This window comes from Cydia fagiglandana, chromosome 16 (assembly GCF_963556715.1).
Source record: "Cydia fagiglandana chromosome 16, ilCydFagi1.1, whole genome shotgun sequence".
NCBI classification, from domain to species: domain Eukaryota; kingdom Metazoa; phylum Arthropoda; class Insecta; order Lepidoptera; family Tortricidae; genus Cydia; species Cydia fagiglandana.
The window spans coordinates 4,754,248-4,777,668 of NC_085947.1; the positions used below are offsets into that span (position 1 = coordinate 4,754,248).

General features: G+C 38.5%; 1 protein-coding gene across 1 annotated transcript in view; it reads right to left on the reverse strand.

The window, feature by feature from the left end:
* The window catches only part of LOC134671753 (cartilage oligomeric matrix protein-like), a 229,006-nt gene extending 206,323 nt beyond the window's left edge, over positions 1 to 22,683 (reverse strand). The window contains exons 1-5 of the mRNA XM_063529574.1: positions 22,588 to 22,683; positions 7,492 to 7,659; positions 6,466 to 6,662; positions 5,618 to 5,855; positions 4,889 to 5,059 (exon numbers count right to left, since the gene is read on the reverse strand). Coding sequence (XP_063385644.1) covers positions 4,889 to 5,059; positions 5,618 to 5,855; positions 6,466 to 6,662; positions 7,492 to 7,659; positions 22,588 to 22,663 — 850 coding nt within the window. The 5' untranslated portion in view covers positions 22,664 to 22,683. The remainder of the gene's footprint in view (positions 1 to 4,888; positions 5,060 to 5,617; positions 5,856 to 6,465; positions 6,663 to 7,491; positions 7,660 to 22,587) is intronic.
* Positions 22,684 to 23,421: the final 738 nt, after the last annotated feature.

The window sequence follows — 23,421 nt, forward strand, 5'->3', positions numbered from 1 at the left end:
AACCTTCTCTCCCCATTCACAACCCAACTCTCCCCGCGAAACCTACTCACCCCGTTTTACGGTACCTATATCTGATGAACTCTCACGTACGGCTTGCAGTTTATGGTCACATAATAACTTCAGCACAGTGCCTCATTTTGCTCGTAAAATCATGTTCATAAAATGGACCAAATTAAATTATTTTATTAACTCTTTGAGTACCTACCGCGGAGGCGATATCACGTCATTACACACGTTATTTCATACCAAATGTATGAAAATCAAAAATATTATTGGGAAATCTGAAAATGAAGGGAAGGAAAACTGAAGGCGCCAGTTCGATTCCGGCCTCATACATTAAAGTAGAGGTCCGAGTTCTCGTCACTGTTCCGGTACATGTCAACTTTAAACCCCACCTAGCGTCTTTTGAGCGTCGGTGTACAGTGAGCGCTATGGAAAATGGCGTCGCTGCACAGTTGCGCCAACGTTGGGTCGAGCAGCAGCCATAGAGGTGACTAGACTAGCTAGTGGGGGGTATCTCTAAAGGTAGCAGGGTGTCAAGGTGTCATCTATTGGGCACTGGGACACCTTAAATAATTAATAAAATTTTGTTCTTGTCTACATAAAAAAATAGATTAGAGTCAACGCGGAAAAATAAGAGTCGTAGAATATATTGGAATACATTTTACGACTCTTCTCTTTCCGCATAGACTCTATAATAAATAATGGAGTCGTAGTGAATCACGGCTGTTAATATCTTCCTAAGGCCCAGCCATACAAATGAAAAATGCAAAATTTTCCACAGAAATTTGAACCTACAATGTAGGAGATAGAGTTCATTTTGCGCTGTTCAAAACTGAACGAAACAAAGCAAAAGCAACTCTGTTCCAATCGAATATGATTAAAATTTCATTGAACTGAATAAGTACTATAGATAGGACCTTGGGCCTTACGAGGCTATGGCCAAATAAATACTACATCTTAGTTGCCAAAACTTTCATGAGTAAATTATCATCTCACTCAATCAAGCGCGGCCAAAACAATTTGAGGTCGCAATTTAAAGGGACAAAATCAAATTTGCCTACGGAGTTACCGGCTACTATTTGTGACCATACATATTCATGAACTCAGGCTAATCAAGCAACTTCACGCATATTCGTATAAATTTTACGTGGGCAAAAGTACGAGTAACTCTGTAGGCAGATTCTGTTGAGGTGAAATAAAACGCGTTGTGATAAGCGATTTGTTTAATAACACCCACACAATTACATTAAGTTGCTTGATTACCTTTGTACTTACAGTGGGCTCATAAAATGTGGAGCAGGAATGAGAACATTGTTATTTTGAACTAAGGATGCCCACTGATTACCAGTTCGCCGGACGATATCAGATATCAGCTTGTCAGTTAAGCCACAGAATAATTAATGTACTACCGTACAGAAAGGAAACTTCCTACAAAAACGCAGTTTGACAGCGGTTCAGGGTCGAATCTTGGTGGCCCTTTCTAATATATGACACTATCCCTTTCGACTATTGAGGGTTGTCAAAAATCAAGTGATTATCTTATCTGTGTACGTGCACGCAAAAGGAAGTCAAGTGGTGTCAATGTCAACCCTAATAATTGCCCGGAGCAATGCTGAGCCGAGCGGAGCCGAGTTTGACCGAAGTCAGGAGTTTCGCACCCCTGGTTAAACGCAAAATTTGACAGCTCCGAACAACTGACAGGCTGATATCGTCCGGCGAACTGGTAATCAGTGGGCCGCTTAAGAACTCCATGTAATTTTTGAAGTTTTTACTCAAAAATGCTCAACATTTTCGTGAGCCGACTGTAACCGTGAAGATAAATTTGAAATAAGAAATAAAGAAGCAAACTAAAGAAACACAAACATTACTTAATACAAGAAATAAAAAAGTTAAGTACAAATATAGTTCTAGGTAAGATTACTAGGAATAGTAGGAATGAAGCCCTCGTTTAATGAAATTTCTCGGACCTCGTTGATTTTTTGAAATTTTTAATACCTAACTTTCTTTAATCTTCCTTTTTACTTTAACAGATTCGACAGATACTATTTTAAGCAAACGCTACCGGGTCAATATTAGGACACATATTTAGGTTAGTTTTGGTCCTTCTTTCTGCGCACTTGGTGGGCAGTGGATAATTAATGAACACACAAACACAATACCTCAAAAACATAAAAAAAACAATAGAGCATCACAATTCTATCTCCAAGTTGGTGAAATAATGATTTGGTTTCAAACTTTAAGCTCATTATTATACAGGGTGGAAAGGCACGACGATCCTTCCCGGAAGTATTAGGTCGTTTAAGCGGTACAGAGCAGAATGGTAATGGTAAGAATCGTTAATTGAATAAAAAATAAAAATACCAAATTTTCTACTTTTTAACTGTGGTGATAACCCTATACCATGTGCACATGACGGCTAGATTAAGGATCCCCGTCGGGAAAGCTCGGGTCTTTACGCTTTTTTCCGATCGTTGACAGAATCGCAATGATCTATGTATCTATGAATGACGCATAAATGACAAATAAATCAAATGAATGCAAAAATATTACATACAATTTTATTACTTTCTTAGATAATTACTTTTTGCCAATATTTAATTCTATCTTCTCTTTACATACGGTGTCTTATAGCCCGCACCCGAGCCCGCGCACATTGCCCATGCGATAGTGTAGGTATGCTCTTCGTAATTTTTCCTCCGCAGATTGTCAAAAGCAGCAATTAGCCTTTAATGTCTCATTTCGCCCGCAGTTTCACATTCCGTTTGGTACACCATATCTTTTACACAGCCCACAGATTTAAATAACCACGAGCATCTTACATGGCATTTTTATTTGCAGAATATGACATTATCACATTAGATAAATAAAGTTCAATGACAATTTAATTTCAAACATCAGACGTCTTGTCTATTTCCTACCACGCAAGAAGGTTTGTTAGTTAGGTATTTAAGAAATATTTATTCTTGATTTATTCTTAGTATTTTATTTTTGCAAGTTCTTTAATCCATCAAACACAACCTACTCGGGGTGTTCTTTTTATAGTTTGGTTTGTTGTAGGTAAGTATATTTTGTAGTTTGTATTTTTATTTTATTTCTAGTTTAACTTTAGTTTTAATATTGTATCCAATGTAAGTATTATGTTTATGGTTATAAACAAAGTCCTTAAAATAAATGATTTCATACCTACTTGTAATTTTTTATTATTTTAGATAGTTTCCAATTATTCGAAAATAATTTTGTGAAACGTGTTAAGAAACTAAAACCTTTTTATCAGTCAAGGAAACCAGAGATATTTATAAGACAATTGCGTACTTTTGAGTGGTTGTCAATGTCACAATTTGAACTGTCGTTGTAAACAATGTTGTGGTTAGTATTATTAATATTAAGGAATAACATAATTACTTAATTCAAGTATTGAACAAGTGGAACCACAGAAAGCGAAAATCCTGCAACGATTCTTACCGTGTTGTAAGCAGACCGACAGAAGAATGGTTAGATGGCAACAAATGAGCATAATTTCCTGTCGTATACTAATTGTTTACAAGTAAGTTCATTGACCCTGTCACCTGTTAGGGTTACAACAAAGTAGTTTTTTGCATGGATGTTTAAAAGGCCATAATTTAGAAACGGTTGCCCATATTAACATAGTTTCTATGGAGAAAATATAGAGCTTAGGCTAAACAACCCCCCTTTTGCGGAAAGGATCGTCGTGCCTTTCCACCCGTATAAATACCTACCTGAGTCTAAACTTCATCTAACCACATAGCTTGTTGCACCACGTATAGTCGCCATCAGATATATGAGAGCGGCCCAGGTGCTCACAAATATCTGAACACACCTCTATTGTCAAGGCGTTAGAGTGCGTGTTCAGATATTAGTGAGCACCTCGACCGCTCCGATATATCTGACGGCGACTGTACCATGAAAGAACTGATTAACGTTAAATACTGAGAGTACCATATTTTTTACGCAAGCTTAAGGGACTACAATGATGTTAAGAGATGTTTATGTGAACTTATGCGCGGTGGCAGTGGCACAGAACCAGGTGGGTCTCTAAATGTTAGAAAACTATGATGTAGTTGAAACTGCAGACATTAAATTTGGGGATGACCATTTTCATATTCTTCATTATGAAAGAAAGAAGAAAATCCTTAATGAAGACAATGAAGAAGTATTAACCGCGGTAGCAGGAGTTGAAACTGCAGACATTAAATTTGGGGATGACCATCTTCATTGTGAAAGAAGGAAGAAAATCCTTTATGAAGACAATGAAGAAGTATTAACCGCGGTAGCAGGAGGAGTCTCGACCGTCAGTATGGGCTGGCGATGGCAATGGCGTTCACAGATGGTTACGTTAACTTATGTATCTGCGGTGGCAGTAGCACAGAACCTGGTGGGTCTCTAAATGTTAGAAAACTATGATGGAGTTGAAACTGCAGACATTAAATTTGGGGATGACCATTTTCATATTCTTCATTATGAAAGAAAAAAGTAAATCCTTTATGAAGACAATGAAGGAGTATTAACCGCGGTAGCAGGAGTTGAAACTGCAGACATAAAATTTAACGATGACCATCTTCATTGTGAAAGAAGGAAGAAAATCCTTAATAAAGACAATGAAGAAGTATTAACCGCGGTAGCAGGAGGAGTCTGTGCAGCGCTCGACCGTCGGTGTGGGCTGACGATGGCAATGACGTTCACAGATGGTTACGTTAACTTATGTATGTGCGGTGGCAGTAGCACAGAACCTGGTGGGTCTCTAAATGTTAGAAAACTATGATGGAGTTGAAACTGCAGACATTAAATTTGGGGATGACCATTTTCATATTCTTCATTATGAAAGAAAGAAGTAAATCCTTTATGAAGACAATGAAGGAGTATTAACCGCGGTAGCAGGAGGAGTCTGTGCAGCGCTCGACCGTCGGTGTGGGCTGGCGATGGCAGCACTCCCGCAGCTGTCGGTTCAGGCTGTCGATGGTGCCCTTCTGGTCTGCGATCTCGTTGCGCAACTTGTTTATCGTCTGGGAGAGGAGTTCTAGTTGACGGAGCACCCGGTCTGAAAATAACGTGATAATGTTTAGGAATTTAAATTTAACTTTAGGATGGATTAAACTCTTGGGTCAGAATGTGCCTGACGAAATAGCATTGGTTATTCAGTGTAGCCAATGAAGGTAATGAAGACATTTGTGTCAGATACGATTCGGGATGGTCCTTTAACTGAACTTTAATTAGTGGGTAAGGATGACGAAAGACTTGTGTATTTTATCATTGGTATGTGTACAGAACTAAGTGCCGAAACCTATTGCTGATTTGTTAATGTAGCTAATTATTGCCTGACGTTGTCTTGCCTCCCGATTCCTTAATTGTTTCCGGTTGGAGCGACTATAGGCTCTTAGAAAAATGTGCCCAGTACATTGCTCTATAATGAATACGATATTTAAAAGACCTTGGTCCGGTGGATCTCCCCATACGACTTAAACTAAATGTCTTTCTTTTCCAACATACTTGGATTAGTGCAGAATGTTTTCATTTCCATACCTATCTAAGATAACGACTTGCACACATTGTCTGTATTCATATTGTCTGATCTAACTGAACTACCTAAATCTCTTACCATCACAATCAATATCAGTAGACGGTATGTCCCCCCTCGGTGGGCCCGGGGTGGGCAGCACGCCATTGTCGATGGAGTTGGCCCGATAGTCGTCGCCCAACATGTCGTCCAAGTGTCGCACATCAACCATGTCGGAGTTGTCGACACTGACTAGGGGGTTGTCGGGGTTGCAGTTGAGCGCGTCGAGGGCTGCCCGTTCGTTGCCATAGATTTCTACTGGGGCGTTTTCTTCGTGGTACTATAAATGGAAATGGACAGTTGTTAAAATGTTAAAAGGTATATGTACAATAGAATGAAGAATTAAAGCTCTCGGAAACCAGAGTGGATATAGAATAAAGTGGATGAAAAACTTGCAAAGACTATATAAACAACGCACAGATGAAACTGAATAAAGCAACAGATGAGTACCTAAAGACTTGTCTATGTGTGACATCCGAATAGTCTTTCTGTGGTCTTTCTATACCTATTAGGAGACTCCACCTTTTAAAACATTTTATTTTATTGGTATTTATTCTACTTATTTTTTTATTTTATTGGTATTCTCCCGTCACGGGATACTTACGGGCTATGAAAAAAAATTGGTATTTTATTTGTCTGAAAGTATCTGAGGATAAATGACGTCATACAATAGTCATGATACTCTTGGTTTTTGAGCCACTAATAACTCCAGGTTATCGATCACCATGGAGGAGGACATTCCCAGGAGGACTAAATCCAGAGGACGTCCACTTCTGGACATAGGCCTCCCCCAAAGAGTGCCACAATGACCGGTCTTGCACCACCCGCATCCAGTGGACTCCTGCGACCTTTACCAGGCCATCAGTCCACCTGAATTAAATAATACTCACTAATCTGCACTTGTCATTTGCAAGCAGCGTCAACAGATCGTATCTCCCTGGCAGCGCATGATGATGCAGAGGTTTGCAGCCGACCAGGAGCTTCACTTGGTTCGGAGACACTACGAGAGTCAGGACGCTCTTGGTGTCTGACCCTAGAAGCCAGGACACCGACTTCAGGTGACCACCGTAAAGGCTCTCTAGTGAAACTGAAATATGAAGAAAATATTGCGATCAAATGACATAAAAAATATTATCTATCAGAACGTCAATTAAGATTCATCGACAGTAGAAATTTCAAGTACGATGTTTAATCCCTCCCCTTTGTAATCTCATTAAATAAGGTACCTTATATCTAACAATATTATCATTGTCCCTATTAGAGTTAGACCAAGAAAAGTCTGCAGCGATTTTGATAGACCAAGCAGTGCAAGTAAGTGTAATATACGTCATAATTTCAAAGAATTTGACGTTTAAAATAACACTTGCACTACGTGGGCTATCAAAATCTCTACAAACTTTTCTTGGTTTAACTCTAGCTATTGTAAGCGCTTAATAAAGAGCGAGAGAACTTGACCGCTTTTTTTTTTTACATGTAGAGACAGCTCCAAAGTAAGCAGCTAAGTCATAAAGTCAAAAGACTGGAGTTTGGTCGTTACCTCACTATCAATCTTAGGGTGGAATTCCACCTGTCCATTATGTATTATATTTGCGTCTCACATTTTGCTTAGTGAGAGAGTAAGGACAATGCACATTGGACCAAAAAATTTGACAGGTGGAACACCAACCTTAGTCATAAAATTCATGAATCGTTATAATGATTCTGGCCGCGTAGCCAAGATGCCGATCGCTTACGCTCCGTAGCGATCGAAACGCAACTGTCACTGTCGCACTAATATGGAAGAGTGATAGAGAGACATAATGCTTTTCGTTGTCGAAGCGATAGCGATTGTAACCTTGGCTAGGCCGGCAGTTCCTTCACCTTTACCTACTTCCCTATAATTATGAAATAAAATTGTCAATAATCATCTCACTCACCCTTATGGCTCTTCCTGTTGTAATAAAGCGAGACGGAATCATCGTCCTCGCCTTTCACGTGCAGTAAGTCTGCCCTCCTGGTTCCCTTGGCGTGTGGTCGGAGGACGATGGCTACTTCCCCGCCGGTCTGCGCTGATAATGCTGCAGCGATCGCGTTGTTTGTGGCCTCTGGAATATGAAATAGGTTCATAAACACCCGAATTCAAATACACCCGAAAATTTTCAACAGGAAAGACGGGACCTACAAATTATCGTCAACTTGGGGACCAGTGATTCAGAAGTTGAAACCACGGTCACAGAATAAATAATAGTACTACTAGGTACAGAAGACTCACTCTCTAACAAAACGCGTCTGTTACGATCAGGGCAGATATGGCCGCTAGGTGGCGACAGCGCCACGCGCGGCTTATGGCTAGCCACCAAAATTGGTGTGGAACGGATGTACTTTTCTACTTAGCTACCTGTTGCAAGGCGACGAAATCGCGGAGTGAGCCACGCCTGCCAAGGTTTGTCTATCTTCAAGGTTTGTCCGGTTTGTTGATGATTGCCATGTTGGCTTGCCCTGGTTTACGCTATAATTTGCAGATTGTTCGCCTCCTACTCAACAATCTATAATTCTACGAGTATACAGGGTGCGGCCTGTAATACGAGCAAAAAATTTAACTGTAGGCAGTACTCCTCATACTGACCAACATTTGTTCAGCAACTTTTAAAAATAACTTGTGGTTTGATTTTTAATACACTTTAAAATTTATTTTAAGACGCAATTTATTGCGAATTTTGTTATGTTTAAGGCGTGACAAGCAACGTCAATCACAAATAATATGGCATGGCGATGGCGTCCATTGAAGATAATATTTATTTTGTATGAAAAATAGGAAGTCTAAATACTTCATAATTTTTAAAAGTTGCTGAACTAAAGTGTCACCGTTTGAGGAGTACAATCTATGTTTTAATTATTTGCTCGTGTTACAGGCCACACCCGGTATATAGCATTCCAACATAACTGAGCCCTTTAAATTTGCCGTATTGACAGGTTAGCGCCGTGATGCGTCAACATCGCATGTCCCACAAATGTCCCACCAGGAAGACCGTAGAAGGGAGGCGCTAGTTTTTGCGCGCACCGTTACGCGTCGTACGCGCGCATTAGTTCCAACTTACGGGATTCGAGAGCAAATACGTGCGGTACAGTTAGATTTTAGTTTAATTGATCAGCTGGTGGATAAACTGGTCTGGGAGTACCTTTATAATGTAACACCTCCATATTAAAAACCGGGCAAGTGCGAGTCGGACTCGCGCACGAAGGGTTCCGTACCATGATGCAAATAAAAAACAAAAAAAAAGCAAAAAAAAAACGGTCACCCATCCAAGTACTGACCACTCCCGACGTTGCTTAACTTTGGTCAAAAATCACGTTTGTTGTATGGGAGCCCCATTTAAATCTTTATTTTATTCTGTTTCTAGTATTTGTTGTTATAGCGGCAACAGAAATACATCATCTGTGAAAATTTCAACTGTCTAGCTATCACGGTTCGTGAGATACAGCCTGGTGACAGACGGACGGACGGACAGCGAAGTCTTAGTAATAGGGTCCCGTTTTACCCTTTGGGTACGGAACCCTAAAAATGTGAACAGTATTGGAGAATAATAGGTACCAACAGCATAACCTTTTTTTTTCTTTTTATTATGAATGGGCTTACTCATGGCCACAGACTTCTTAATCGTGTTGATCGTATCGCTAGGCTAACTAAGAAGATTTCCGAGTAACCAAAGCTACACGATGAAATGAAGATGTCTTGATAGCTTTTTAGTATCTAGTTTCCTGTATCTATTTCAGTCGGGGCTTACGATTGTTCTCCTTATTTCAGTATTACAAAGAATCGTTAACATCGTTACCAATAATAACCAGCAATTATGGCCAAAAAGATCTACACACGCTCTTATTCTCTGAACAACAAAGTTGTTCTAATATGATCACCTCAATCGCTTGGCTACTTTTGCTTCTATTTTTTTTTCTATTTTAAACTTCCATCAGTCGGTAACGACTATAATCAGTTTTGCTGTACCTTTAGGTATTAATTTTGGGTTTTGGACCCCATCGTCTCACTTAACCATTACTTTCATATTGCACGAAGTGCTTCTTTTTAAGTCTTGTATGTATGTATGTCACTTTATTGCACATAAACAGGTTTACATAAAATGGACAGTCAGGACAGGAATGGAAAGTCTTTGTACTGTTTCAGGCTTGTCCATTAATTTTGAAGCCAGTGGATTAGCCTCTAGCCGCCCAGAGTCCTATAAAAAGGTATCCTGTTCCATTCTAATTTGAACGTTGTGCTGACAAAAGAAAATTTCATTTTGCTTGGCAAAGTTTGACATATGGGCGGCTAGAGGTTAGGATACCTCTGAATATTAAGAAACGATTTTAATATCCATCCAATAAGACTCAATTAACTCTCCAAGCGATTGAAGTCTAGATTATAAGAGCACTATTGATCTAACGGCAAGCTAGAAAGCTGAATAAAGGAACGAAGCCGCGCTGAGTCAGCGAGCACAAATAGCGGTAGCGACTTGTCCCTAGAGAATGTCCTCGACAAATCCTGGTACTAATAAGTTGTGGGGAATCGACCTAATTAAATGTTGTTTCTTGCTTCTATCTTTCTTTCGTGTTGTAATTCTTTGTTATTATATTTTGATGTGAGGGTATAAATAAATACAAATGGATATTTTTCCGCGTTATTTTACATTTCTGTACCGAATATTACAGATATTAGGTAAATTATTGTAATTTATTCACATTATAGTCTCTACCTGGTATATCGGAATAAACAAGTTGGTCAAAAATGCCTGATCATGCATGTGTGCCAATTTAAACTAAGTAGAGCCGTATTCAGAGGGCCCATTGTGAAAATGGAAAATCGAAATTTCGTTATCCGCCTTATCACTCTTGCGTATTCGAGGGAACTGTAGGGCTTCACGTTCTCTATATCTTTGAGCATATTCTTCACTTCAATGACAACTATCCGTACCTATAGAGGAGGTTGGTATTAATTAACTATACCTACCTACCTAATGTCCCTGCTACTCTGTAACAGCTGCTTTCGACTCCAAATACACTATTTTACTCGTCCAAGAATTTTAATTTATTCCACGTAATATAATATTCAAATGAGTTTAAGACTGCAAGCGCTATATCTGGTAAAGCTCGCCCACGCTTCTCCTTTCGCGCCGATTCTCGCTTTATATGGAGACAGCTTTAAGCACGATATGATTACGATGGTAACGTCATGCCTACAGTTGTTGATATGCAACGAAAGAATGTCTAGTAGGTGTAGGTAAGTATATTGTTTAAGTATTTGAGAGTAAGAGTGCCAGAATCAATTATACTTAGTGCTAATTAATAAAATATGCTTAAGAATCATCATCATCATCATCTCAGCCATAAGACGTCCACTGCTGAACATAGGCCTCCCCCTTTTTTGGGGGATGAATGCCATAATCGCCACGCTTGGCAGGCGGGTTGGCAAAGGCTTAAGAATCATGTATTTTACTAATTAGAAGAATAGGTTCTGTACCTCGAACCTCAAACCATAATTATTTAATACTTTTTAGATAAAAAGTTTTAAAGCCATTTAAGAAAATAAGCGTAAATTGACCATTCTTTATCTCCGAAACCACTGTGGCTAAAATTAAAAAAAAATTTCTACCTGTAAGTAGATTACGGACAAATTTATAAGTGAAACAATAGTGAGTTATTCTACTAAAAAAAATTTTTTTTTAAATAATACTGTGATGTCATAGCCCTTGGAGTACGAGTCCATCTTGCATTTACTTACTAAACCTATTGAGCACGAATTTTTATATTGAACATTTCTGTCATCTCACAAAAATAAAAACAAGTGCAATATTCGTTAAGAAACATCAAACATGTTAAGTGCCTGTTAAGGGGCCCACTGATTAACAGTCCGCCGGACGGTATCGGCCTGTCAGTTAGAACAAAATTTTGACAGTTCCGAACAATCGACAGGCCGATACCATCCGGCGGACTGTTAATCAGTGGGCCCCTTTAAAATAGGGTTTTACTTCTCATGCAATTTCTCCCCTACATTGTATATTGTGGAGGTCGGTAAATGTAGTTTATTATGGCTTCGTTCATCTGCACCTGTTGCCACTCGATATCCGGCCCCGAAACGATCAGTTTTCGTGTCTACGCAATACGGCACATTTGCCAATAATAGCATAATCTATGATCAGGTCAATAATTTATCTTTGCGAATCGGCATTTTCCGGGCATTTACAAACTTGGGTAGTTAATAGGGGTCAACCATTAATTACGTCACACGTTTAGGGGGAGGGAGGGGGTCAAGAAAATGTGACATATTGTGACATGGGGGAGGGGGGAGACACAAACTTTGTGACGTCACTTTAACTTCATCAGTAACCAAAAATTTATTTAAATTATTTTATTCGCTGTACATTTAAATAACAAGTTTTTAAAACGATAATCGTTTTTATTCGTTTAATTTTCTTTCTTAAGCAGTTTTGGGTTATAAAATTACTAATATTTATATCGTCAAAAATATTTTGATAAAATATTAATAATACTTAGGTACTTACTTAATTCGATTTGGCGATTTCGTAGAAAAAATGTGACGTCACACTAGCGGGGGAGGGGTTTGCCAAATGTGACCAATGGTGACAAGGAGGGGGGGAGGGGTCAAAAAACCTAGAAATTCGTGTGACGTAATTAATGGATGACCCCATAGGATCTATTGACACGTTCCTCCGTCAACAATGTTAGCTAGAAGCTAGAATCTGACCAAGAATACTCTGCAGCGGATTTGATAGCCCACGCAGTGAAAGTGTTATTTTAAACGTCAAACTTTTATGAAATTATGACGTATAAATGACACTTGCACTGCGTGGGCTATCAAATCCGCTGCAGACTTTTTTTGGTCCGACTCTAGGATAGGACATGTTTGCCTTAGGCACACTAAGCTTTTTACTACTCGTACCTCGTAGTGAATCATCAGTACCTACATCGGGGTTTTTGGTGGGTGAAATTTTACACTAGCCAAAAAAAATAGGTAAAAAATCATCATCAAACATGTATAGCCCGCCGTAGATTCTGACTAAGTATTAACAATAGAGCATCTACGCTACGGCAGAAAGTAAGTGTTGTTGTGTGCCGAATACACATATAACAAAATTTTGTTGTGAGTGTGTATAAATAAACATAGCAATTTTAATTATTAACATCCGAGAAGAATGAACATTGAATCGGTTAGTTCAAAAAGAACCAAGGTCAGTGCGAAACTTTAAATCCAATTAGCTCTGCACCTCGATGTGCTAACAACACCTTAATTCCGTGTTAGGTCATCGCTTGGGTGCATTACCGTTAACACATGATACTATTTTTAGATATTACACATAATCATGCGTGAATTTCTTTACAAAACTTATGTGTATGCATCATTTGATAGTTAACATTACATAACAGGAGTGTTTATGGGGTAATAAATATCATTTGGTATTTTGTATACCTTGTACAGGTATTTAATAGTACATTACTACAGAGGCCGAGCAGTGGTGGCCGAGTGGATATGACGCCTGACTTTCAATCCGGAGGTCGCGGGTTCAAATCCTGGCTCGTACCAATGAGTTTTTCGGAACTTATGTACGAAATATCATTTGATATTTACCACTAGCTTTTCGGTGAAGGAAAACATCGTGAGGAAACCTGCATACATCTGCAAAGAAATTCATAGGTGTATGTGAAGTCCCCAATCCGCATTGGGCTAGCGAGGGGACTATAGCCCAAGCCCTCTCGCGCATGAGAGGAGGCCTGTGCTCAGCAGTGGGACGTAAATAGGCTGAAATGATGACAGAGGCCGGGACGAAAGGGGTTGCCGGCCGAAGACATATAGACGGCCGAGCGAAGCGAGGCCGGATAGGTCTGAGCGCGGGCAACCCCATTTCCCGCCGAGGTATGTATAGTGCTTTTCTCAAACATGCAATGAAATAAATAAAATAAAAAAATATTTATAGAAAAAACTAAAAGAAAACTACACCCAAAATATAATCAACACGTACCTATATCATTATCACGCGTATGTTTTACACGAATCGTGAATTTTTACTACCCGTATATTTTCATGTATCTTTGATTTTTTCGCCTTGTATCCGTCTGACTGTCGTTTTCGTCACATAAGTTTACATAGTCTTTCATGTTGATATCATGTTTCACATACATCGTTGCTTTATGCATGGAGTAAATAAGTATAATTTCCACAGTGTTGACGAATTTGTAGTTACATTCATTTAAAATAAGTATGCCACAAAACTGTTTCCAATAAACTGTAAGCCATTTTTCTTAGTTTCTCAAATAATAAAATTGCCATAAGCAACCATATACATACTTCGTCTTTGACTTGGCGGCAGAGGCAGCAAGATATTTAAAATCAATTCTGCTTACGCTGCCAATTCCAACACCTACGATTACAATTAATATTAATTTCATTATTTCGTCGGAACTCTAATTAAAGTCAAAAAATCAACAACGCACCATAAATCCAATAAAACAGAATGAATATTTTTCAACTTTACCTCCATAACAATTTAAAAAATATAACTACGCGTGTTTGAGTAGACCTTTTTACCGCTAACGTTTAGATGAAATATTTTAAATGTTTTATTTGTGTAGATAAATAAATAAATAAATAAATAAATATTATAGGACATTCTTACACAGATTGACTAAGTCCCACAGTAAGCTCAAGAAGGCTTGTGTTGTGGGTACTCAGACAACGATATATATAATATACAAATATTTAAATACATAGAAAACACCCATGACTCAGGAACAAATATCTGTATCATCATACAAATAAATGCCCTTACTGGGATTCGAACCCAGGACTTCGCAGGCAGGGTCACTACCCACTAGGCCAGACCGGTCGTCAAACTATAATTTAAAATTATAAAATTATAGAATGTATTATTTATTAAGTTCATGTTGATTTTATACAAATAAAACTGCAAATTATAGCAAACATTGTTTTTTTTTTATATAGGCGTAGTGGCAGAGTGTCATTACGAACCATAAAGCAAATACTGCCTCTAGTTTTTTTTAATGGATGAATGCCACGATGCTGTGTCACAAATATCTGTGAAATGAAAATTAAAAAAGAGGACTTTGCCGGCCTAGGCCTGCAAGATGTGTATGAAATTCCATTAACGACCTTTTGTCCTAGCCGCACCTGAAACGTCATACTTCGCAGCCTATTATAAGGAACATAACATCAATATTTCATTGCATGTTTGAGAAAAATAAATAATCAACAAAATCTACATTGTTACGGTTTATAATGGGAACTCGGGGTTATTCATTTTGGTTTGGTTGTCACCTAACTGATTGCTAAATGTCAAATTTTGACATGTACATATGTACAAAAAACTCGAAAACTCACAATTTTTCCCACACCCGGCCCAATTCGAACTTTAAGATACGTCAATTAATAGATCTAGAAACGATATGGGTTAGATAAGTCAGTGTCAAATGTGACAAACATTCAAACAAAAAAGTCACTTTTGACACTGTTACATCTAATCCATATCGTTTCTAGATCTTTTAATTGACGTACCTATCTTAAAGTTCGAATAGGGCAGACCAACGGGAGATCAACACGATAAGTCAAACGTCGCTTGTCGAATACCTCTTCAGGGGTAGAGTTAGACCAAGAAAAGTCTGCAGCGTTATTCATACATATACGTCATAATTTAATAGAAGTTAGACTTTTAAAACAACACTTTCACTGCGTGGGCTATCAAAATCGCTGCAGACTTTTCTAGATCTAACTCAATCTGTTAACCATTGGGCGGGTCTTGCGCTTGTTTCCCACCGTCGTTCTTATAGGGTCTTAGCACGAAATAGAGTTAATATTACGGCATTTGCTTTCAAAATGGTTGAAACCTAAAATACATCAATCCAGGCCAAAAACTCGTTTGTGGGCAAGGTACAAGTAGTAAGTACCTTTAGTCCTAACTCCTAAATAAGTATGCTGTTAGCCGTAAATCTCGATGCGTGGGCGACGCAGTGATTCGATGATGTCATATTGCAATACGCATAAACTGCCGTATTCGAACTTCAAGATATTCACAAGAGACGACACACGGTTATAGTTTAGATATCAACTAGTTCTCTTTTGCAGCGCAATTCGGGCAACCAATGTCACTTTTACTTTAGATAGAGTAAGATATCTATTAGATATGAATTGGATTTTTAAGTCATATCCTGTGGAAATCGTTCAAGAGTATCTCCAGAATCGCGCAAATGTCAAATTTGACAGATTAGATCTTAAACATATCGTTATCGTATCTTGGTGATGTCTAAAAGATATCTAATAGATGTCTATTTCAAAATCCGAATCGGGCCTATAATGTGACACACTTTGTTTTCTTGTTAATTCAATGGGATCATACTTATTTACATTTAAAATATAGCTGAAATTATAATAGACGTGCACTCTTTTAATCACTACACCTTATTTAATATTTAAAACAAAGTCCCCCCGCCGCATCTGTCTGTTTCTGTGTATGTATGTTCGCGATAAACTCAAACTACTGAACGGATTTTCACACGGTTTTCACCTATTAATAGAGTAATTCTCGAGGAAGGTTTAGGTGTGTAATTTGTTAAGGTACTCGTGAGAATCCGGGGCGAGTCGCTATTAGCCAGTCCAAAGAAATTATAATAGGTGTAAATGTTATGCCCGCTACTCTCTAGGGTCAATCGATACTATCACATTTAAAATACATATAAGTAATATTAGTCCTGTATAATTGCACCTCCTAATGTGAAATAAAAATAAGGAATACATATATAAATACACTCGAAAAACAAGAACCCTTATTCCCGCGCTGGTAAGTAAAAAGTACATAACTTAAAGTGAGCAGCAAAATAAGAAATGACTGGAAGAAAATTCAGGTTTTTTTTTAATATGAGCAAACACTGCATAATTAGTAATTCGTATTAAGTACTCACTCTAACTAAATTGCGTATGCTTCTTATACTCATTATAATTTACCAAAATTTAATCACTTATACAGCAACTGTCTGTGCTTATCCATATAATAAACATCTGCTAAGCGAGTTAATTTTTAATAATTAGCCTGGCGTAATTTGGTAAAACAATCAGACAATTAATAAATTTGTTATGATCGCGATGTATACAGCTTCACCAGATGTTATTTCATTAGTCTACTAGCCCCTGGGGAATAGAGGGAACGAACTTTTCTCTGCCCTGTAGTTTGGCAGAAGAATAACGTTTGTAAAATAGGGTTTATTTCATCTGAATAAATGATTTTTATTTTTTTTGTCAAACGTGAAATAAGGAATGCTGCACGAACTGATGTAAGTACCTACTTAGATTTAATTAGAACTGATGCGTGTGGCGTATCTAAGTACATAATATTACGATTTTAAACATAGGTAAATACTAATCCCCTTATTCATAAAACTTTACGGACCTGATTTAGTTAAATTATGTTTTATCCCTTTCTTACAAATACATTAGTCAAAACGACAGATAAAGACAAACGATTATTAGCTAATTTAGGTTTGTAGCGCGTTTATGAATAAGGGGGTGTATACGAATATGATATTAATTATTGTGCGTCTAGAGCGCGCTACTGGCCTAGGTACGTAAGTTATGCTTTCTTGGATTGCAATTCAAATAACTTTGAAATTGGGATCTTGTATTATATTCTGCTTTCTACTCATTTAATATATTGAATCACACTTATACAAATTAAATTGAAAAAAAAAACAAACACAATAACCAAGTATAAAATTGCAAGAATCGAAAGGTAATAGGTAAACATTTAAAATTTAAGAAACTAACGCAATTAAACGGATGAACCCAGATTTAATTATAATTAACACATGTCTAAGAACCACAGCTAGAAAACCTGCTTTCGACTGATAAAGAAACGCATTCAACTCGTTGTTTACTTGTTTACGAGACTATAGTCTGTATCTTTAGGTATTTAAAAATAAACCAATAATTTGTACATGTTTGAGTAGTTATAACATTTATTGGTTAACCAACCAAATACAAAACCGCCTGTCTCAGTCACTGAACGACCTGGGACCAAATTCGACATGTGCAACTGTCAGATTTCGCATCCACGTCAAATCAACAGATGATTTTATTCCATACTGAGTGTTGATTCCATCAAGGTGGATAATATCATTTGGTACAACCCATTAACGTATATATCTATGGACTGGCCTTACGGGCACTAAAAATGGTACTAGTTTAGCGGTGTGACGCACGAATTCCAGCCAATCGTGCAGTCTAACGCAACTAGATGCGACCAATAGCGCGCGTGATGTGAACTCGTCAACCAATCGCGCGCGTGATGCGAACTCATCAACCAATCGCGTTGTAGCGGTGTCACACCGCTGTACTGGCCCCTGTCATGCCTCATTATTATTGCCCGTAAGGCCAGTCCTGAGATATCTATGTCAATGGTACAACCAAAACTCAACTCTAAACTAAACTAAGGGTGGTTCGGTTTGGTTTGCTTGTCACCCTAACTGTGGATTGTTAATGTCAAATTTTGACATTGTACGTATTCGAGAACTTATGATTTTTCCCACATCAACGGGAGATCAACACGATACGTCAAAAGTCGCTTGTCGAATAGGGGTCCTGACTTTAACTTACATTTGATCATGTACGAGTAAATTGTAATGTTTTTATCTACCCTCAACTGGCTTAAGAAGCCATTTCAGGGTAGATTTTGTTTACTTTTATTTAAATACCCAAAGATACAGAGTAGAGCTTATGCTCGCTACCTTCAGGTAGGCTAGCTTAAGCTCAGTATTCAAGCAGATTGATTTGCATCAGTACAATCACAAGTATTGCGTACGTATAAGATCCCACTCGCCCATTGCGCTTGCGCAAGTGATGTCACTTGCCCAATACGGCAGTACCATCTGTCCAGTGACCCACTCAAGTTATCATAGGGCCGACTTATCAAGTGCGAACTTGAACTAAAAATGTATAATTTTGGTTTATAGGTTACTTTAATAAAGTAAATGTCTATTGAAGTGATATAATTAGAAGTGGAGACAAGCGAGATTTTAAAAACCCACCGAGGTTTCCGTACTCTTTGGTATTTGTTGTTATAGCGGCAAAGGAAATTAAATACACCATCTGTGAAAATTTCAACTATGACAGACGGACAGTGGAGTGTTAATAATAGGGTCCCGTTTTTACCCTTTGGGTACGGAGCCCTAAAAATTTTTTGTCCTGGAACGTCACATTTAACCTCGTTAGTCCCCGTGTACTTGTACAAGTATACATTAAATTCGAGGTCTGAACTCATATAGAAATAAAAGAAAGTACCAAATTCAAAAGCGCCAAAATTGCCTTGGGTTTTACGAGTTTAATTTGGTTACTGTAATTAAATATTCAGGATGATTACCCGACCGGCAAAGGAGCATGGATCTACATGTATAACTAATTCTTTGCTATTGCCTACAGTCTATAGCAGCGGGCGGCAACCAGCGGCCCGCAGACCGCATGCGGCCCGCGAGCCTCCCTGGCTATTTTGTATGTAAGTAATATTGACAAATGACTAAAGGCCTATTCGGATTTCGAGATAATCACAAGATCTTGAGACGATTTAGAGATCAACTAGATCTACATTAGATATCGACTTGATGTGACTTGGATATCTAAGTCATAAGTTGTCGAAATCGTTCAAGAGGACCTCCAGAATCGCGGAAACGTCAAATTTGACATATCTATCTTACAAATATCTTTAAATTATCCGTATCGTAACTTGTTGAAGTCTAGTAGAAATCTAATTCATTTTCCGAATCGAGCCGAAAGTCTGATAAAGTCATAAATATTAACAAAGTATGGCCCGCGACCACTTCCTTGACTGCTATGTGGCCCTTGGCTGCTAAAAGGTTGCCGACCGCTGGTCTATAGTATGCCGATGACCAATATGTAATATAAGAGGTAGAGTTATACCAAGAAAAATCTGCAGAGATTTCCCACAGGAGAGAAAACTAGCGTGTTCGCGCGAACTGTAAATTTTCTCTCTTGTGGGCAATAGTTAACAGCTTATGGGCATGTAAGTAACGATTTTATCGTAGTTTTCTAAATAAAAGGAGGACTCACGTGGATAAAGGTTTAAATAAGAAAATTAACCTTTATAGCCCTTAACTCTTGTGTATGTCTACAGGAAAGACGTAACGCAGTTTTCTGTTTGACCCATTATACAGACAGTTTGGACCAACCGTAGTGGACCCCTGAGAACAGATGAGAAGATACGTGCAGGAATAAACCAATAGGATTGATTGTAATTACTAGTACTAATCTATAAGTACTAATTTAAAAAAAAACCGGCCAAGTGCGAGTCAGACTCGCGTTCCAAGGGTTCCGGACATTACTCAATTTTTAACAATGTATTTTTTATATGTGAAACGCGAGTGAATTGCCTTTAAAAACCCGTAGGGATCGGATCAAAAACTAAGTAATTAGTCCGACTAACGCTTGACTGTATATTTCTTATAGGTTTTCCTGTCATCTATGGGTAAAGACCTATTTTATGTATTTTTTTCAAAATTTTAGACCCAGTAGTTTCGGAGATAAAGGGGGGGAATGGTCATTTTTTGCCTATTTTCTTGAATTACTTCTAAACTGTTTATTTTAAAATTATAAAAAAAATATATTTCAGATTTTTATAATGAGCTCTTTCATTTGATATGTAACACGATATAGTTTAAAAAACTTTATTTTTTAATTTTCTCATTTACCCCCCAAAAGTGGCCCCTATGTTTAAAATTCATTTGTTTACGTTACATGTCCGTCTTTGGGTCACAATCTTACATATATGTACCAAATTTCAACTTAATTGGTCTATTAGTTTCGGAGAAAATAGGCTGTGACAGAAGGACAGACAGACAGACAGGCAGACAGACGCACGAGTGATCCTATAAGGGTTCTGTTTTTTTCCTTTTGAGGTACGGAACCCTAAAAATAATAGATTACTACTACTAATAATGGTAGATTCCCGCATATCTCTCATCTCTGCTCATCTCTGCCTCAGTGGAAAAGCCTATGCTGACGCTAAGCCCCATCTTAGCCCCCATTTGCACCATCTCACTAACCCGGGGTTAAGCGTTTAAACCGTTAACTTAGTGTCAAATGGTACTGTTAACCATGGCAACTCTAGGTTTAACCAGTTAACCCCGGGTTAGTGGAATGGTGAAAGTGGGCCTTAACCAATTTCACCTGAAAAACGACAACTACGACTACTACTACTGAAGGTCGGCAACGCGCATGTAACACCTCTGGAGTTGCAGGCGTCCATAGGCTACGGTGACCTTACCATCAGGCGGGCCTGCTTGTTTGCCACCGATGTGTTATAAAAATACCTCTACTCTCTAGATCACATTACACAGTTCAGAATAGAATTCGCCCAAGCTCGCACAACCAAAGGGAACCCGTTCAGCAGCCGAATTTGGTTAACCTCGCCAAACAAACCGCTCCTAATCTATTTGATATGGTTAGTTGGCATACAGACTACGTGACACCTTTTGATGTTTATTTCACGGATGGAATTTAAAGGATAAAGGACTGGGGGCCCGTTTCTCAAAAGCTTGTAACGTGTAATACAAGCGGATGTCAATTTTTGACAGCTTTAGTTAGAAAGGGACTTCCACTTGTATTACAAGCTTTTGAGAAACGGGCCCAGGACTCCCACCCATATTCGAACAATGTGATACGTCAAATACTAGATATTGAAACGATATGGATTAGATATGTCAGTGTCAAACAAGTGTCAAAAGTGACGTATTTGTTTGAAGAAACGTCAAGTTTGACACTTGTTTGACACTGACATATCTAATTTGGAATCGGGCCGTCCGTGAGGCTCACGGCATGAGCGTTCAAACGGAGACTGTTAGTAGGTACTGTGGTAAGGAAAGATAGTTCTCGGGTTCGCCGTAACTTATTATAGTGACGTTATTAGTTCGCTATTTTCATAATTATCCCGTTTTCGAAGTTACAGATGTGCATAATTGTTTTTCTTGTCAGAAACTTCGCAGGAGAAATATCTATTTTTTATTCCGATATAATAAAGTTTTTTTAAATAATACAATGATGGTGGCAAACAGGAATACGGCCCGCCCGATGGTAAGTGGTAATCGTAGCCCATGGATGCCTGTGACATCAGCAATAGTGATTTTACAATTCGTCGCACCTGTCACCGATGTGAAATTGGGGCACTTGACCCTTACAAACATACGAGTACATACTCGTAAGTACAGTCGCCATCAGATATATCGAAGCGGCCATGGTGCTCACAAATATCTGAACACGCCTCTATTGTCAAGGCATTAGAGGGCGTATTCAGATTTTGTGAACACCTTGGCCGCTCCGATATATCTGATGGCGACTGTACATTGCAAGTTAATAAAAAGCTTGTAAAAATCAAGATGACGAAGTAAAGTCACATAACCATGCTTCCGTTAATGTGCAGTCCTGTCCTGATCTATTTCCAGCGGGTCGCACTAATGACCACGTAAATAGTGTGGCTAAAACAGGACTTTCCGATTTAAACGGGTGGCTAGCTGTAGAGCGACAGAGCAAGTGGCGTTTTGACCTGACGCATAAAATGAATCATCATTATCATCTTCCAGGCGTTATTCCGGCATTGTGCCACGGCTCATGGGAGCCTGGCGTCCGCTTGATGAATAATCCCAAGAATTGGCGTAGGCACTAGCTTTTACGAAAGAGCCTGCCATCTGACCTTCCAACCCAGAGGGGAAACTAGGCCTTATTGGGATTATAGTACGGTTTCCTCACGATGTTTTCCTTCACCGAAAAGCGACTGGTAAATATCAAATAATATTTTGTAGGTAATAAATAAATTCCGAAAAACTCATTGATTAGAGCCGAGGTTTGAACCCGCGAGCTCCGGGTTGAAAGTCGCACGCTTAACTCCGTTTGTATGTGAAGGTGAAATTCGGCCGAGCTTGCTGCGGACTCTTCAATGTTTATGAGTATGACTTACCTTGGTCCATGGTGAGTGCGTGAGCAGCCACAATTAGGCCAATAAGGATCGAGACCCTCATGGCTGGAAACGCCATGATTACCTGCGAAAAAATTACAAATTTTAGCCGAAGAAGGTTATTAGGCTTTTAGGAAGATCAAATTCATAACCTGTTATTATAGTGGAGTGTGCTCAGGCCATAAAAAGGTCAACTACGGCGTTCACTGAATAAGAGATTTCCTTTGGCAGAATCAATCTATGTGTTCCTAAAATGTATTTAAGACTGGAGCCACCCAGATTTTTGATGCAGGGGCGGGTTTTAAGGGTCGGTGACTATGTCAAGTTTAGTATCATTTTCAACTAAATCAAAGATGTAGACATAGATGTCATCTAAATCGGTTCAGCCGTTATTGATTCCCCATACAAACTTACACTTTCCTTTTCACTTTCAAGAGATTTTTCTTAATAAAAACTATCCTATGTTCTTCCCCGGGATTCAAAATATCTCTTTACCAAATTTTATCTAAATCGGTTCAGTGGTTATTGGTTCCCCATACAAATTTCCACCTCCCTTTTCACAGCCTTAAGAGGTGATTTTTGAGATTAAAAGTATGCTATGTTATTTCCTGGGACTCAAACTATCTTTGTACCAAATTTTAACAGAATTGGTTTAGTGGTTTAGGCGTGAAGAGGAATATAAAAAAAAATTTTTTTTCACATTTTATGTGTTTTTACTTCGGAATGATGTCATTATGATATCATACATGAATTCAGCATCCCCGATTTATACGAAAACGATACCAAACTTGGCCTGGTAGCTTAAATGACATAGATATCAAGATCAAGTTGAGAGCC